General features: G+C 41.2%; 1 protein-coding gene across 1 annotated transcript in view; it reads right to left on the minus strand.

The window, feature by feature from the left end:
* The window catches only part of COLEC12 (collectin subfamily member 12), a 136615-nt gene extending 127135 nt beyond the window's left edge, over positions 1-9480 (minus strand). The window contains exon 1 of the mRNA XM_048840413.2: positions 9174-9480. Coding sequence (XP_048696370.1) covers positions 9174-9180 — 7 coding nt within the window. The 5' untranslated portion in view covers positions 9181-9480. The remainder of the gene's footprint in view (positions 1-9173) is intronic.
* Positions 9481-17845: the final 8365 nt, after the last annotated feature.

Here is a 17845-nt window from a genome sequence, read left to right on the forward strand (position 1 = left end):
TGGCTAGATTCTTTAAAAATACAACATGCTTCATAAAAAGCAGATTAGACTGTGACATCTAATACCCTATGGAAACCCCATCCCAATTCCTGATCAGAACTTTGGAACAACCAAAAAAAAAAAAAAAAAAAGTCAAGGTTTTCCACTGAGCCCAGTACATGATGCTGGGACAGGACTTCAGGAGTTTTGTCAACAATTCTATGCTGACATGATCAATACAGGTCACAGTCATGTATTTCACTACTTCATATCAATGCTTTGATTTACAAATCTCCCAGTTTTTAGTAAGAAAAATCAGCGAATGAATCTAGAATAAAGAAGAGGAGAAAAACTGAACTTAAATAAGAGTCCTTACCCAAGCAAAGCTTCCATTAGCTTCAGCTGGAGCTCTGCTTGAAGAAGGATCTACAAAAATTGGGATTTCAGATAGAGAAGAAAGGTATTTATTGTTGCAAAGTTTTAAAAGTAACTAGCCAGTATTTAAACATACAGAAGAAAGATCCAGTCAGAAAAATGAAGGGACCTTCTGAGAGATATTTTTCCATCAGTGACATAAGTACATCCTTGCATTTCTGCACCAGAACTTCACTTACTGCTCAGTCCTGAATCACTGAAGACAATGGGAGTTTTGCAGTTGGGATGGGATGACAATTGGATAAGAACCTTACTGGGAAATCAATGGAAAGCAAGGTTTCAGATTTAAAAACTTTGAAATACTTAGGTAGCAACCACACCTCACCAGGCTCTGATGGTAAATTTTTGGTAACACTTCAGATATAAATTGTTATTCTCACATCTTTCATAAATATAGTTAGAGAGTTAACTAAGTTACAGTACTGTGCTTAAAGGGAGAGGAAATAATAAGGCAGTTCAATGGGGGATTAACACAACTAACAGAGGGAGTTCATTTAATCTAAAACAAATTGGACTCTGGTTTGATTAATTTGCTGGAGGCAAAGTAAAAATCTGGTGAGTAGAACTGTGCAGTTTCTGCTTCCTTGTTTTTAGAATCTTCAATATGTTATTCATGGACCACTTGTGACTCAGTTTGAACTCAAGACAGACAGATTTGGGCTGGAGCCATAAAGGATGCCAAACCCATCCTAGTCATATAACCACTCCACTTCTCTCTCTCTTCACTGGCAGTGTGTCAGATCCATGAGTTCTTTGGATCCAATATGATTTAAGTGGAATTGTTACAATTTACTACTGTGTTTTATGGATGTCATTCAGAATGTGTTATGGAAAGCAGCTAATGCGCATGTCTAGTTGCCACCTCTCAAAAGCAAACAGCTCAGTGATTTAAATATATTTAACTAATGAAATAATACTGAAGACCTGAAATACTTTTGGACCAAATTCTACCTTGGTAGACTTCTAGAACACTTGTACACACATTAACAAGGGTATAATCTGACCCTTGGTTTAGTAAATTAAAATGGCAGAATTAAGAAAATAAAAACTTTTCCACACCAGATTTCAAAACCAAATAAAGATACAGTTCAAGAAATAATGAGGAGAACAGGACTGAAAACTGTTATGCCAAGTTTCAGCTCAGATTTGAACAGCTAGTTTATAAACCCCATAAAAACTGGATTTACAGTATATTAGAACTCACTCATGGTAATTCAGTTTAATAATACTAATTTCTAGTAACTATGACATCCATTCTGTTTCCTTTAAAAGAAATCTTTCTATAATGTCCATTTGCAAAGAACTTTAATGGTTTTGATCCCGAGTTAATGGGAATTGCATATAACCTTATGCAAAGCTCTAAAATTTACTTCACCCTTAGCAAGAATAGATTTTTTTATTTTGAAAGATGCTGCATTGATAATATAGGATTATGACATTCTCTGTTTATCCACAGAACAAAGACATGCAATGACAAGGCAAGGTACCCCTCAGAATTCTCTACTAGTGTGTCTCATACCCAGTCAGGAAGTACCAATTCTAGTGGCAAAATGTTCACTCTCTACTTATTGAATCTTAGGCCTTTTTGTTAAAGGTGCAAACTTGCATGACTGTGTATTTTTTGTAACACTAACATCTGTGCACAAAGAGGACAGACACAACCAATTCATTTATTACAGGTTGTTGAATAGTCATCAGATGTATACATACTTGTGATAACTATTAACCTAGCCCAGATCCTCAAAGATCCTTGTAGTTGGAGTTAGGCACTTAAATACCTTTGAGGATCTGGGCCCTAGTCATCACTGACCTAAAGATGAAACTGAGCCAGCAGGAGCAGAGACAAGCAGCTGCAGCAGGGACTTTTCGTTGCTGATGGTGTTTTCAGTATTCAGCTGCCTTTCACAGGCACATGTTCTCTCCAATGCGCGCAGACTGGCTGTTCTCTCCATTCTCTCCTCCGCAGACTCTTCACTTCTGCCTTATTCCATCTGCCTTTCCATACTTCCCTTCCTCCCTCATTCTTTCTTGCTACCTACCATCAAAACCCCTCTCTTTTCCTTTGTTTAGCTAATCCCCTCCCAACAAAAACCCACCCCAAAATTAAAAAAAAAACCCAACAGCAACAAAATCATGAAACTAACGTGCCATTTTCAAACAAATCATTCACTCTGCTTATATCTTATAGTCCTTCTCACCAGACCTTTGGCTGACTTGCTCCTTTAGATTTTCATCTCTTTGGGGCAGGGATTGTCTCTTTTTCTATGTCTGTATAGTGCCTAGCACAAAAAGGCTCTGATCTCATCGGAGCCTTTGCACCCCGTAACACAAATAATTAATAATGATAAATAGCTGAGGCTCAATAGCTCATTCCCAATTCTCTGAGTCATCTTGTCCTCCAAGAGTCCATCCCTCATTCCCCATTGGTCTCACACACAGAAATTTACTTTTGTTCTTAAAGAAAAAAAATCCCACTAGACATTTTACTTGGGAGATCCATCCTTAACCACACATCAAAAATAGAGAGAGGCCATGATATAATGAAGACTAGAATACTTCTCTTGAACAAAACATATCACTGCTGAGAACAGGAGCTGCTGCACTGTGCAATATCAAAGTTTGAAACTAACAATTAGAATCTAAGGCCTGAATTTTAAATCAACTCATATTTCAGAATAATAATTTGAGAACAAATCCCCTCGGTCCTATTCATGAACTGAAAACTATAATTTTTCTATGAGCCGTTTATAGGACTCATTTAACAATGTTAAAGCCTGGGCTACATTTTCCTGAATAATATATTGCTATACTATTTCCATAATTCATCCACTTGTTTCCCAGTCATGTCTCAGTCTTCACCTCCAATTTATAAACCAAAATGAATTGTAATTTTAGAAGGGGGCAGGTTAACCCCAAAGAGAATTCATGTTTTGTTTAGTCCATTCTTATATAATGCTACATTCAACATATGAAGGGATCAGATTCACTTCTAGTACGTGGTAGACACATTTTAAAAAAAATGATGATTTTTTTTTGGGGGGGGGCTCTACCGGGTGGTCATGTCTGTCTCTTCAAGGGAGAGCTGTGGAGCACAATTACCCTGGGAATCTCCCATGATGACTGGATACCTGTATTGTGGGATATTTTTAAAATCAATTTGGGATTTATCCCATCTTCCAGCCATCTTTAATTAAAATTTTATGTTTCCTTTAGTTTCACCATGCACATATACACCTGCTGGTCCGGGGATTGCACCTCCATGCATGATTGCATGTTTCGCTCCTTGTCTTACAACTTAAATGCGCTGTGATGTTTGGACCGATGAGCATGATTTTTCTCTTGCAGTGCAGATCTAAACAAATGGAGCTAAAGATTCATAACAATGGGCCAAGTTCTGCTCTCAGTTATACCAGAGTCAGTCTAGAGTAATTCCACTGACTCCTGTGTAAAAGAAAAAAAATCCCAGTGGATCTAAATTCTAAGTCCCTATTTTCCCTACATTGCACACAGCTCACAGTCACAGCTCGGCATGCCTAGGGAAAATAGAATATTGAGATCCACCATGCACGATTCTAATTAATTCTGAAAATCCTTTGTGATAATTAATTTGCATGTTAATTAATTATATTTAACACCATTTATATACAGTAATTCTCCTTTCTTCCTCTTTTTTTGATCTCATGACACTGTGTCTTCTTGTATGCTGCCAAATGAGAATACCTTCAAGCTCGTGTTTGCAAGATCCCCCTTTCTCTTCCTGTCAGAAATTTCAAAAACCCTTCTTTTCTGCCAACCCATCCCAACTATAATGACCATATGCTGGCAAAGCTTTGGGTTTGTTCTGTGTTGTATCATACATTTATTGTATCTGCTCATGCCTTTAGATTGTAAAGGCTGCGTCCTCTTACATGTGCAGCACAGGTGTCTCATTGTACATGCATGCCTGGTACATTTATGGCACTACACACATATACTAATCTATATAAGAAGATTCCAGAATTGTCACTCAAAGCCCTGAATATTTGTTGAGTCTGTGTGAAATGATGGAAACAGCTCCAAGCATGGTTGAGAGCTCCTTTTGTTCAGAATATCAGACGAATGAATCATCACTAGGATTTGAGATCTGTTACTGTTCAATTTTTAATCCATTTTGACTTTACAAGCCCGCACTGAAGCACAGGTGTAATTTTCAGCTCTAGTAAGGCAAGAGTCCTAGACCAGCGTTTCTCAAATGCAGCCACCATGTGGCCACCAGGGGCTTTTCTTGTGGCCACAGCCTCCTGGGCAGTTATTGGGGGGAGCTGCGGAGCCACAAACACCAGAGGAGCAGGCAGCCAGTGTGAGTTCCCCACTTTCCCAGGGACAGCAGGGATCAGGCTTCTGGCTTCAGCTCTGGGGTGGCGGTCTCTGTCCTCTGGCCACACGGCAGCAGGCTCCATCCTATGGCTTTAGGCTCTTGCCCCAGCCCTGGGCTCACCACCCCATCGCCCCTGGACCCTGCTGTCTCCCCTGGCCCCTCGCTGGCTCCTTACCCACCTCCCCATCCAAGGTTTAATTTGTTCTCTGGCTTACCAGGGCTGAGTAAGTCTGTTGTGAAAAGTGGTATTTGTATGTTTGTTAATATCACTTTACACTATCTTCTAGCTATCAGGTCTGCTGCTGTGAAAAGTGATATTAGCAAACATACAAATATCACTCTTCACAGAAGCAGACTTACTAGCTAGTAAGTCATAAAGAAAACCAACCAAAAAAAGCAAAAAACAAAAACAACCAAGAACAAAAGACAAGAACATGCAAAGCACCTTATTTGTGTTTGTATTCTGTTTAGATCCAATAAAGAATACATACAACTGTACATTATTTTTATTATTAGGTCTGCAAAAAACCCTACATAAATAAATTACACTGATTGGCCCTGTATATGTGCATATTTATTGTTTTTTCTAAAGTATTTTAGGAAAAAGTGTGAGAGCGGCCACCAGCAAGAGTTCATGGCCACACTCTGAGGCCACCAAAATTTTTCTTGTGAGAACCCAGGTCCTAGACCATTGTGATATCAGAGGAAGGTCAACCAATCACCACTGTTACTCTACAGCTAATTTGCATGCAACAATTTCATTGGTTGCACAAGGGAGCCTGCACAGATGGAGCATTACTAAGCCCAACTGCCACCGTTCTTACAGCAGGGTCTTTCAGCTACTAGTACCATAACAGCTAAGTTAAGGTTACTGGGTCATTTCATTCTAATCTTCTGATTTCAGTTGCTAACTTTCCAAATCTTTTATCTACTGGGCTGAAATTTCTGAAGTGTTGTCTCTGCCCAAGAAAGATGGTTGCAGAAAGACCATTCAGCTGTTTTTGAATACAAGGAGAGTGAATCATTTGTGTCTTTAATTTTTTAAAAACAGTTCTATCACCAGAGTGCCTGGCAACAGAAAACTGAAATTTGGAAAGAAAACAGTAATCATACAGGAGAATTCTTTGATTGTTAAAAATAAATCTTTATACAACGATATGCATGCATATAAAATGCAGCCAGACAACTTTTGGTGCATGTTTAAATTTTGAGAGAGAAAAAGGTTTGCTCATGAAATGTCTCATGGCTCTGTGTAAGATCATAACAGGAGTGACTGTAACTGTAGGAGTCAGCCATTCACTGTCCAATAAAATGCATACTGAATAAAGCAAAGAGCGCACATAAGCTTGGTTAATGGAAAATTTTATGTACCAAGTTTCTTCTAAAGCAAGTCAATGCACACTAATGAAGAAGGGCTCTGAAGGAGCAGTTTGCCAGATTCATCCCTGATATAACTATTGACTTCAGTGGAACTATACCAGGGATGAATCAGGCCATACGTCTCACTGAACATGCAGTTTTTAAGATGAGTGTGCACTTTGCATGGGGCATGTCATTCCGGTCACATTCTTTTCTCAAGTAAAGTATCAGACATTCCTCACCTCCACCAAAGACCTTTGATACACATGTAGTATCCCACAATCCTGTGTATATCAAACAAGTAGACTTCAAGAAAGTAAGTGATATGAGAAATACACAGTAAACCATAACATTTTACTATATTTGACACCAGAACAATTGTGATAAAAGTATAGTGCCTAGTGATGCATTTGAAATAAAGAAGTTCAGAAATGTCCAGTTGAACACTCAGTTTTAATTGCATCTTCTTTCCCGTGTTAAATTGGGCTCAATGTTTTTGAACATGTGTTGTTGTTTGAATATGTGAAAGTTGTTTTCCGTCTGTTTCCTAGACAACAAGTACTGCTTCATAACTCACAAAATATCTAAAATTTTAAAAACTGAGAAGTATTATTAGGTAAAGATACAACTAACCCTACGGCAGTCAAATCCCTTTATAAATAATGTGACATTATTAAAAAGCAACATTTATGAGCTCAGTTTAGTTTACTGGAAATAAATCTGGCAGTAAAACTAAACATATATTTCAATTTATTTTACTGATTTAAGACAACACATTAAGAATTCAAGCAATGGAAAAATATAATTTATTCCCTACAAATATCTGATGATGTAATTATTTTGATACTGTTCTGTTCTCCAGAGAGGGTAGATACGGGAATAGAGACAGCTGTTTACCGCATTCAAGAGATCAACTATGTGGTTATTCATAAGGAGAATGTGTGATTACACTAGGTTCAAAAACTCTAGAATTATTGCAAGCACCAAGTTTAAATAGAGAACGTGGAAAGCCAAATATGTATGTTAAAGAGGCAATAGGAAAATATAGAGGCGAAATTTACTTTGGCGAAATTTGGCAGTATTTAGGACTTTTATAACTCTTGCAGTACCAGTTGACTTGATGTCTTTGTTGAAGGATGTTTTCTATTAATACCATAATTTAAAGATTTTATTTTACAAGGCTTATTATTGGTTTCCATTGTTCTGAACAGAATAAAAAAAAATCAAGCAGTTGTAAAACTTCTTAAAGAAACATAGTGGTTAGGGAGTAAAAAAGGAGTGTGAAGCTTTCCAGTAAGGCTGCATTTCTGGAGCAACCAACACTAATTTACAGAAGCCATAATACCTTCTCAGAGTGCCATTTTTTGCCCTTAGCAGAGAAAAGCAATTGACTACAAATCATATCAGCTCAAATTGCGTATCCATTGAAATCAATGGCAAAACTCCTGTCAGCTTCAATGGGTGCAGGATCCTGTCCAATGTAATACTCAGCAAGGTACCTCACCTTCCCCCCCCACCCCCAAAAAAGAGACAGCTAGAAAATAAGCAAGCAAAGCGTCAATGCCAACATGAGAAGAAACACTGAGTTAAAGATTGTAAAATCAAACACATATGGTTTTAAATTTGCTATTTCCACTATTTTACTTTGTTTTTGCCACTTGAAATCTGCCAGTGAAAGGTGCTATATAAGAGACAAGGATGATCATGGTGATGATTACACTAGTGCTGCTAGCAAAAAGGCAATGACAAAACTTTTGGCACTAGTGACCTCTAAATAAAAAATATTGTTAATAAACTGCAGGCTCTTCTAGAGACACCTTGTCACAATGTCAAAAGTTATTTAAGTAGTATGCGTGGGTTCACAAAACAAAAATAAAAGCAACCACACTCCTCCCTTTAGGCAGCTACTCTGGCATGTGAATAAATGATCACATCGCTTGCTGTACTCGGCTCTGGAAACTAAGTGTAACTATCATGAGGTTTCTGGCCGGTTGGCATCTAGGTTCCAAACCGGTGCACTACTGCAGGTTTGCTGGTATTTTAAAAAAGTTTACTTTTGTCTCTGAAGAAAAACTGAACTTGAATCTTGCAAACTCACAAGCACTTCCTAAACTTTCCCTCGTGTTCTTGGATGCTTTCTTTGTAACCTTCCCCAGACTACAGGGTTCCATGCTTGGCTGTACAGCTCTCATTTTTCATAAACAGGAGGGCTTCTTGCAAAGCCCTAGTACATCTTTATTAGATTAGAACTATAGCAATTTGGAGAGCCACTTCTGTATCTGATTTAAAAAGTGTACTGATACCTCTTAGTCACAACTTTATAGGACATGAGCAGGGCCAGCTGGTGTGTTAGTGTAAAAGCAGCGGGTGTTTCACCCATTTAAAGGCGGGGAAGAGTGGGGGGGGGGGGGGAGAAGAGGACTTTAACTTTCAGTTTTAACAGATGCAAAAGCAAAAGACCAAATATTTTCCAGTCAGTGGATCTTGGGGTGAAGGATGCCAAATACATTTCACAAGCCAGTTAAACCTCCATTGGCACCTAATCATTGCCAGATGTTTAAAAGCAACACCAAGAACATCACGAAACACTGGCCAAAAAAGAAAAAGCTGCCCTGTTTTCTAAAACTACAGGGGGGTGGGTGCGGAGGGACAAAACGAAAAGATAGGGGGTCAGGAAATACGTGCTGGAGGGAGCAGAAACGGTGGGGAGGGCGAGTGCTCCCCTCTCCTGAACAGAATTTTTTCAATCCAAACGTCTGAAGCAGGGACTCAGTAAACAACTTATTAGGGACTGGTCTCAAGTTTGCTTTAGAAACTCATCCAGGGCAGCTTTCTTCATAAATCTAAAAAAGGGGGGGGGGTTAACAACCTCCCCCTTGCACCATTTCCCTCCCCATGGCCAGTTAGTGGAAGTTACCCCCCCCCTCCGGGGGGGGGGGGTTGCAAAGAGATTTCCTGGCAGGTATCTCCCAGCGGAGCAAGCCCCACACGTGAAAGCGCGGCTAGATCCACACACATACAGCTCCCCATCCCCCCCGCTTACCTTTCATGTTGGCACAGAAGCGGGTCACATAGGAAACTTTCCGAGCCTGTGGAAACGAAGTTTACTCCCGGCGCCCCGAGCTCCCTTATTGCACTTCCACGGTGGGCACCCGGGGCGGGGGACAGGGGAGCGTGCCCAGGAGCCTCTCGCTCTCCCTCTGGCTGGGCTCAGCAGCCTCCAGGACCTGGAGTTTCCAGCACTGACCCGACCCGCCTGAACTCACACGACCAGCCCCCGCTCCTCCCCTCCCCTCCGCCTCAGCTGGGAAGAGGAGAGAGCTCAGCCGCTGCGCTCTTCTTGTGGCCACCCCGCTCTCCCCCCTTGGGCTGGGAAAGCGAGACCGGGAATCCCAAAGCGGGGGAGGAGAAAGCCTTCCAGTGAAGTTCTCCCAACGCCCCCCGAAGTGGCCCCAGAGGAGGGAATGGCTGAGCCCTCAGCCACCACCTGGCTGCTTTTCTAGAGCGGTCTCCTCAGCCTGGAGTGGGGCTGGGAGGCAAGTGAGGTTCAGGCAGAGGCTCCCCCCACAGTGTAAGGAGTGGGGAGCAGATAGGATGGGGAGAAGAGCCCCCCATCTTCAGTTGTGTTCATTTCCAGTTTCCCCAAGGAGCACCAATAAGCGAATGAATACTTTGTGCCTTGGCAGCCCCTTTCACCTGAGGATCTCAAAGCACTTTACAAAGGTAGGTATTATTTTACAGATGGGGCATCTGAAGTACAAGGAGATTAGGGTGGGACCTCCAATGAGCTCTCTAGGGATGGACCCCTGCATTTGCATGGACTCAGAGATGCACCTCTACTCAGCCGAGTGAAGGATTGAGACCTCAGGTCCTGATCTTGCACCTTAGAACACACAGGCCCTAGGTCCATGCATCCTAACTCACAGGACTGGGGCCTCAGTGATTTTTCAATGTCACAGATCAAATCAGTGACAGAATCAGGAACAATACTTTTTGATTAGATCCTAAATTCACCAGGATGGAGATACATTATAATGCCATCCAGTCCTTTGTTATAACCAGTAGACCACCCTGTCTCTGCAAAACATTGCACTTTACAAAATAAAAATCTACTTCAAGAAGCAGAAGAACCATTCATACCTATACCCCATCCATCAGAAAGACTTGTGCCCAGACCCTGAAAAGACTGACACACATGCTTCACTTTAGCATCAGGCTTGTCTACACTGTGTCACAGTGCAGATTTAAGGGGGTGTGAATTGCAGAGCCAACCCAAGTGTTCGGATCGTAATCTCCCACAGTTAGCACGAACATAGTCCTCTTTCAAACAGGACTGTGTTAATGAGACAGGTACCTTTTAGTTCGCACCAGCAGAATCCACAGGGGGAAGTTAAGTAGCAAAGCTTTTGCAATTCACCCCCCCATGTAGTCCGTACAGTTTTCACACAGCCACTGTGAGTAGCCCTACTGAAATTAAATGGATTACTCACAGTGCCTAAAGTTAAGTAACTCTGCAGAATTAGAGAATTAAAGGCAAGTCACCTTTTATTTCTTTAGCTCGAATACTCTGGCAAAACTGCCATTAAATCAAGTGGCGTTTTGCCTGGATAAGGAGGGGAAGATTGGATCCTCCAAATAATTTTTAATACAAAAATTTTTCTTAAAACATTAGACATTATAATTATTTTAAACAGTGTCCTGACTATAATTGGTTCCAACTGTTCCCTCCTTCTGCTGGCTCAGAAAAGGTCCTTGTTCTCCTTTTCAGCAGTATTGCCAAAAATATTTGCATACCGCTTAAACTGGGTGTAGTTAGCCCAGTAATAGCCTTTTAATTTAGGGTCAGGTGTTGGGTATCAAAGAGATTACAATTTATTTATATTATACTAATTTATTGGGATTTTCCTACATATGCGTAATGGGCAAAGCACTTACATCCAGCCCCATTCAGCAAAGCCTTGAGCACATGCTTAAGTGCTTTGCTGAACTAGGGCCTTAACAAGAATTTTAATCTGCAAAGGTAACAGCACTGACAGTATTTATATACCAGCACAACACTTGATCGGATGTTTAGCTTAAATTGGCTCCTGAGTCAACCACTAATTTTTGATTTTGTGGAATCTAAATTGTTATGTATTCAATTGCCAGTATTAATAACTATTTAGAGCCTGATCCAAAGCCCATCAAAGTCTTTGGAAAGATTCCCATTTGGAATCAGCTTTGATGGGCTTTGGATAAAGCCATTATTGAAGAGGTTTAAATTCTCCACAGAAAAACCACATCTGAATTAAAGTTGAGCTGTTTGGCTAATGTAAAAATAATTAATGCTGCTTTAAAATAGTGATATTAATGAAAAACATGGGGGCTGGTCCTTCAGGAAGGAAACCTCAAAAGCAGCTTTTTGTTGACAGCATGTGCAATTGCCAAGAGCTTAAGAAACTAAAGGACAGCACACAAACAAAATGTTGCTGAGTATTGCAATGAGTTAGCTAATGTGTCTGGAAAAAAACTGGATAAGAAGAAAAACTAGAGAATTTGCAGACATATGGACCATGCTTTTAGACATTTATGACTGATCCATTAGGGTGTGAATCTGTTTTGTATTTTCCTGTGGTTTAAAAATATACATTTATTTATTAAAACTTGTATCCATTGTGGTACTTCATGTTTTTTAAGTGTATATCCTTCCTTGATCATCTGAATTGTATACTCTTTTAAATTATATATATATATATATAATCCCTGCTGATCTTTTGCTAATATTTAAATAGCAATGGCTTTTAAAATCTCTATTAGTGATGAGTAAAGAAGTTCAGAAAAGATAAGAACTGCCCCACGTCTCAACTCTTTCCTCTGACATAAATCCTTTTATGGTTCAGACTGCTTGAACTAAGTACTTCCTTTTTCTTCCCCACAGAACACTCTCCCAACTCCTAATCAGACCCCTGGATTGTGGAAAGTTATAACCACAGACCTTGTTAACGCTAACATTTATGAATCCCATTGAAAGACAACTGTTTGGACTTGTGGATGTTCCATGGAGACTCGGGGACCCTAGTCAGTGGACATAGTGTATTTTTAAATTTGTTTCAGGGAGGCTTAACTCTGGCTTCCTTGGCTGAAAGGATTATTGATATAGAAGTGTGTATATTCTAATAAAAAGATCCTTTTAATCAAAAACAGTTTGATTAGAAAGACAGGCATCAGGAGCAGACTAAAACACTGTGATAATATACTGTAGAAATGCTGGCTTTTGGTGGGGTGACAATATCCCCCACAAAAGTGACGCTGGTGTGCCCCAGCATCTTGCATTTCTCCCATCTTCATCTGACAATAATGAGAAATGGGGGTATGGCACAACCATCTAGAGCAGCATCTCAGACCTCAGGTTGTATTTCCCTTTCCTGTTGTCCAGGGATTATGGAACTCTGTACCATCCAGCTGTTGAACCAGGAGCTAACACAGTATGCAGTAATAAGGGTACATTACCATTCCCAGAATGTTCTAGGCAGTTACTGAGCTGTCTGTCTTTGTAGCTTCTGAGTCTTGTTTAAGGGTATTGTGCAATTTGCTAAACATGACTACAGCTGTTTCCTTATAAAACTTCCTTTTAAATCTCCTTATAAAACTGTTCATGTTTTCAGAAAATATTTTCTCAAACATGCTTTTATTTTATTTTAGGAAAGTGCAGGTACCTAGGTTGCCTATCGTAGAGTCATATCTGATTTAACAGAAATATTTCATTTTAGAGATTTTGTTTTTGTTCTAGTTCAATAGATGATTTAGAGACCCACTTTTTCATCAGATAGAGTCATAGAGAACCACAAAATACTGGTAGACGGACAACCTGCTATTACACTGCACGGTCATAAAATGTCATGAACCAACATCACGCTATGGCCAAATGTACAGGGGATGGCCAAATGTAGAGGTGGTGTAAATTACACTCCCTTAGACTTATACCCATTTACTGTTGCTTGAGCATTAGGGTATCTAAATTTGTGCAGTTTACACATCAAGTTGAGGAAGTTGCTGGACTCAATTCAAAATGTTCATTGAAAACAAAAGTTGAGTATTATAATGCATTTTGGAGATACATCTTCTTTCTCCAACAATTTCCTATTGTAGTTAATGACCTTCTTGGAGCTGTGCCCAAAGCAAAGATATTATCCTTGGATCTGGGTAATGAGTTTGTAAATGATCCTGAGCAAATGATGAAGTTATTTACTAATCATTTTGTAAAGTCTACAGATGATCTTTTCCTTAATCTGGATCATGTAGTCTCTTCTGTTTATCATCAGAATTTGGAAGTATTTAATTATTTGGACTTGTCCTGTACAGGTGAATTTGTTTTTAGCCACCCTGCACCACTCTTTTTCATTCTCTGAACATTTGAAGTACAGACAGGCAAGTTCAGAAAGCAGTGAGCCAGCAGGTTAGCTCTGAGTAGCTCAAGTTAGTCATGGATGTAGATTTCCATTTCATATGTTATTCCCTCTAAATTTGAATGGTGACGCTGCTAAGACCCACATCCCAGTGGCAGCTTGTCAGGCTTTCCTTGCTGTGAGCTCCTCCTTTTGGAGACTGTACTTTGTGGAATTTCAACATTTCAAATCCTCAAAGCCTAAGATACAGAGATAGATTGGATGCTCCTATTACACTGGATTTAAATAAAAACAAAATGCTTGAATGGAATTAAAACTACAATCATTATAATTAGCTGCAGATGACATTTGGAAACCACTAATTCATATTTTTAGTATTTGATGAAGCACTTCATTATATTTTTCATATTTGGAAGCAGGAATGAATTTTTCCTGTTCATAAAGTTTGGGGAATTTTTTCCTGGCAATTTATAAACCAATTTCCTTGCTTAATATGCCATCAAAATAATTGGAAATGATTGTATGTCTAGTTTATTGAATATCTTAACCAACAAAACATTTTGCATTCTCTGAAATCAGATTTCGTAGCAAGTAATTCCATAACTACTACATTGTTTACACTTATACCCAGGTCAAATAATTAGTACCATATTTTCAATTTTTCATAAAACATTCACCAAAATGGCTCTTTATCCATTAGTAATAAATTGGTTTTGATCATAAGCTCAGTTTGTTTCAACATACAACATGAAATAAAATAATTCAGACTTCCACCATGATGTATATTACATTTTGTCCAAGATGTAATAGATTATGCTCTTTAGTTGGATGGCAATCGATAATAATATCCAAAAATTGCCACCAGCTGTGACTTGATATGTGTTGGTGAAAAGAAACAAACAATAGAAGACAGATCCTATAATGTTGTGAGCATCTCAAAGTGTTGAGCACCTTCAAGACCCTTTTACATTCAATAGGCGCTGGGGATGCTGAGCCTCACTCAGAAGATGCTCAGCTCCTTGCAGGAGTGGCCTTTATATGTATATAGAAGTATGGCTACATCCAAAGATAGCAGATTGTGTTCTCTGCAACAGGAAGAGAATTTGAAATGTTCTGCCTACTCCAATCCTGTTTTGTAACTTCTTTTAGAGACTAGGCAAATTCAGATGGATGTCTATGTAAGCCTAACTAACATTAGAGAGCTGGTGTAATGTATAGCTTCTTCTGGCATCCTAGGGTGACCAGACATCCCATTTTTAAAGGGACAGTCCCGTATTTAAGCCCTCCTGCAGGTGTCCCAACTTTCTCTTAAGAACGGACAAATTGTCCCGTATTTTCTGTCTCACCCTCCCATCAGTACTGGTGGGTCCTGCTGCTGGCTGGATCCCTGCTCATCAGCCACCCTCCCACCAGCAATGATTGGGGGGTGGGGTGGATCCAGTGGCTAACGATGGGGGTGGGTGTGCAAGGCTTGTGGCAGGGCAAAGCTGCGACATGCAGGGCTGGCCACTCCCCCTGCTGGTTCATCAGCTCAGCCCCTCCTGTGTGCTGGCTCTCAGCCAACAGGGCCCCCGCCTCCCGCTTCCAGACGGCACTGGCTGTGAGGTGCGGTGGCTGGTGAGTACGGGCAGGTGCCAGGTGGTGGCCGGTTATATGTCATCTCTGCTTCCCACCCATCAGCCCTTTATGTGCTCCCCCTTTTGCTGTCCTCTCCCTGCTCTGCCCCTTCACCCCACCCCAACCCTGCTGCTCCTCCATGTCCCTCCCGTCAGGGCACATCCCGCTCCCAGTGCTGTGCAGAGAACCAGCCCCTGGTCGGAGCGCTCAGCTCACCAACAGAGTGCCCGGCAGGCTCCCTCGTTCCCCCACTGCTTCTGGCTTGTCCAGCACCCCAGGAAAGCCTAAGACCCTCCATCCCAGGACACTGGCCAGGAGGAGTTGAGCCCTGCATGTGCACAGCACTGGCACGGGGCAGCCTCTTCACCCCTCAGCTAAGCTCTGGAGTGGCAGGGGCAGGGGACTGATTTCCAGCTTGTTTGCGCTTCGACCCTGCAGGTTCCACAGCAGCCCCCAGGGTGGGGTCTGAGCACCCTCTTTACCCCCAGCCCCCTGCCCTATATCCTGCCCCCCCAAGGAGCGCAGGGCTGCTCTGTCCCCTGGGCACCCTTGCCCACTGGGCCACCTCTCTGGTGGGGTTCGCTGAAGCCCCTGCAGTTAAGTTCCCTGGGCCCTGGTGCATCCTTAGGTCTTAACCCCTTCCTGCCTGTGCTGTAGCTAGGGGACAGGAGGTGGTTGGGTTATGTTGGTGGCCAGCAGCAGCCTGGAGGTATTAGCTGCCTTTCGACACTGTGCGGGCAGGAAAGGTCAAGCTGCTTCCAGCCACAGGGGAGTGGGGGAGGGGGGGAGAGATGAGCTCTGCAAAGACACAGGCCAAGTCATCCCTTCTCCCCATCACCTGCAGCTGGAAGCAGCTCCTGTCCCTTCCCTGTCGCACTGTGCCAAACGGCTGCTGCTGGTGATATTCTGGTGTGAACCCTGGCAGGAATCTGGGGGGTGGGGGAGCATGTGATCCTGTGCCCCCCCACCCCCTTCCCTCCACACACACCCACATGTTGCCTCGGGAAGATGCGGCACCAGGTAACAGGAGAGGTTGGTCTGTCCTGGGTGCCCATCCAGGCATGGAGGGTGGAGAGTGCAGGGCAGGGAGGGTTGGGCTGGTCGGTCACCCCTGTTGTGTGAGAGGTGTACGGGCATATGTGTGTGTCACCTCTCCCTATATGAACCCTTCAGCCTTAAAGATAAGAAGGTAAATAAAAAGAATCCAGCTACGCAGTGTTTCTTTTTAACAGGGGCTCAGTCAACTTGATGTTAATTTGAATGTTTGTACTGCATAGTTCTGATTGAATGCTGTTGAACTCGCTTGAATATGAGTAATTTTACCAGGTGTTTCGTATTCAGCATAGGGAAATATGGTCACCCTAATCCTCAACATGTTGCTTACTTCTACTAGAATGTAGCTTAGTCCCTCTAGAATTCCATAGTTTTATTACCTTCCCTAGTTTTATTAATGCAGATGCACTTACAAATGTATACCTTTCACTCCCCCCTTACTCATCACCTCTGAATTTGGACCACAGAGCCTAACAGTCTAAGCTGGTATAACTCACATGCTGATTGGCCAGAAGAGAGAAGATTAGCAAGAAAAGTAACTAAACAGTGTACCCTCCCTACTCTCACTTAACCTTGTTATAACCTCAGTATGTAAGTTACACCTGTGTAGACTTACTGACACCCATTTACTGGTGTGTAAGTAGGTCTCAGATAGTGTTAAGTTACAACACTTCACCTCTGAATTTGGCCAGAAAGTATAAAAATAACTTTGAAAGTAATGAAACAACATGATTCTGACCATAAATTATTTTGCTTAGTATGCAGAACACATCTGTGATCTATGTAAATTACAGTTTATAGAAAACATTGAACCTTTGAAGTTTTGCTAGTTGAGGTGAAATGATAATAACCAATAGCTGCTTTAATAAGAATTTTAGTCTTATGTACTAGGTTTACATTGGTCTGGCTTTTCAGACTAAACAGATTTCAAAAGGAACAGACAGACTAAAAGATAAGTGGAGATAAATTGCCCCTTGTATATTGCTTTTGAGATCATATTATCAATAGTTGCCTCTGAAACAATATTTCTGTGTTCTTTCAGCTTGATTGCAAACTGCTAGTTATTCACTGGAAAAAATAATTAAAACTTTCAGAGGAGCATGTATCTTGTTTCCAGCATCAAACTTTATATGTATTACACACACAAAAAGATGAACTTTTACAAATGAGACCACAGGTTCTCAAGTCAAGCACCACAAAATGAGGAAGACATAGTTAGTGACCTTTTGTGAAAAGTTTGGTTTAAATGACTTGCCTAGCATCATATAGAAACAATGTGGCAGCATTCAACTGTCTTAACCATGAGACCATCCTTTCTCTTTCTGCAATCTCCTAACTCACTCACTACACACCTTCCAAATTCATAGAATTATAGAATCATAGAATAACAGAGTTGGAAGGGACCTCTGGAGGCCATCTAGTCCAACCCCCTGCCCAGAGCAGGACCAATCCCAACTAAATCATCCCAGTCAGGGCTTTGTCAAGCCTGACCTTAAAAACTTCTAAGGAAGGGGATTCCACCACCTCCCTAGGTAACGCATTCCAGTGTTTCACCACCCTCCTAGTGAAAAAGTTTTTCCTAATATCCAACCTAAACCTCCCCCACTGCAACTTGAGACCATTACTCCTTGTCCTGTCATCTGCTATCACTGAGAATAGT

The sequence above is a fragment of the Caretta caretta genome, chromosome 2, assembly GCF_965140235.1.
Source record: "Caretta caretta isolate rCarCar2 chromosome 2, rCarCar1.hap1, whole genome shotgun sequence".
NCBI classification, from domain to species: domain Eukaryota; kingdom Metazoa; phylum Chordata; order Testudines; family Cheloniidae; genus Caretta; species Caretta caretta.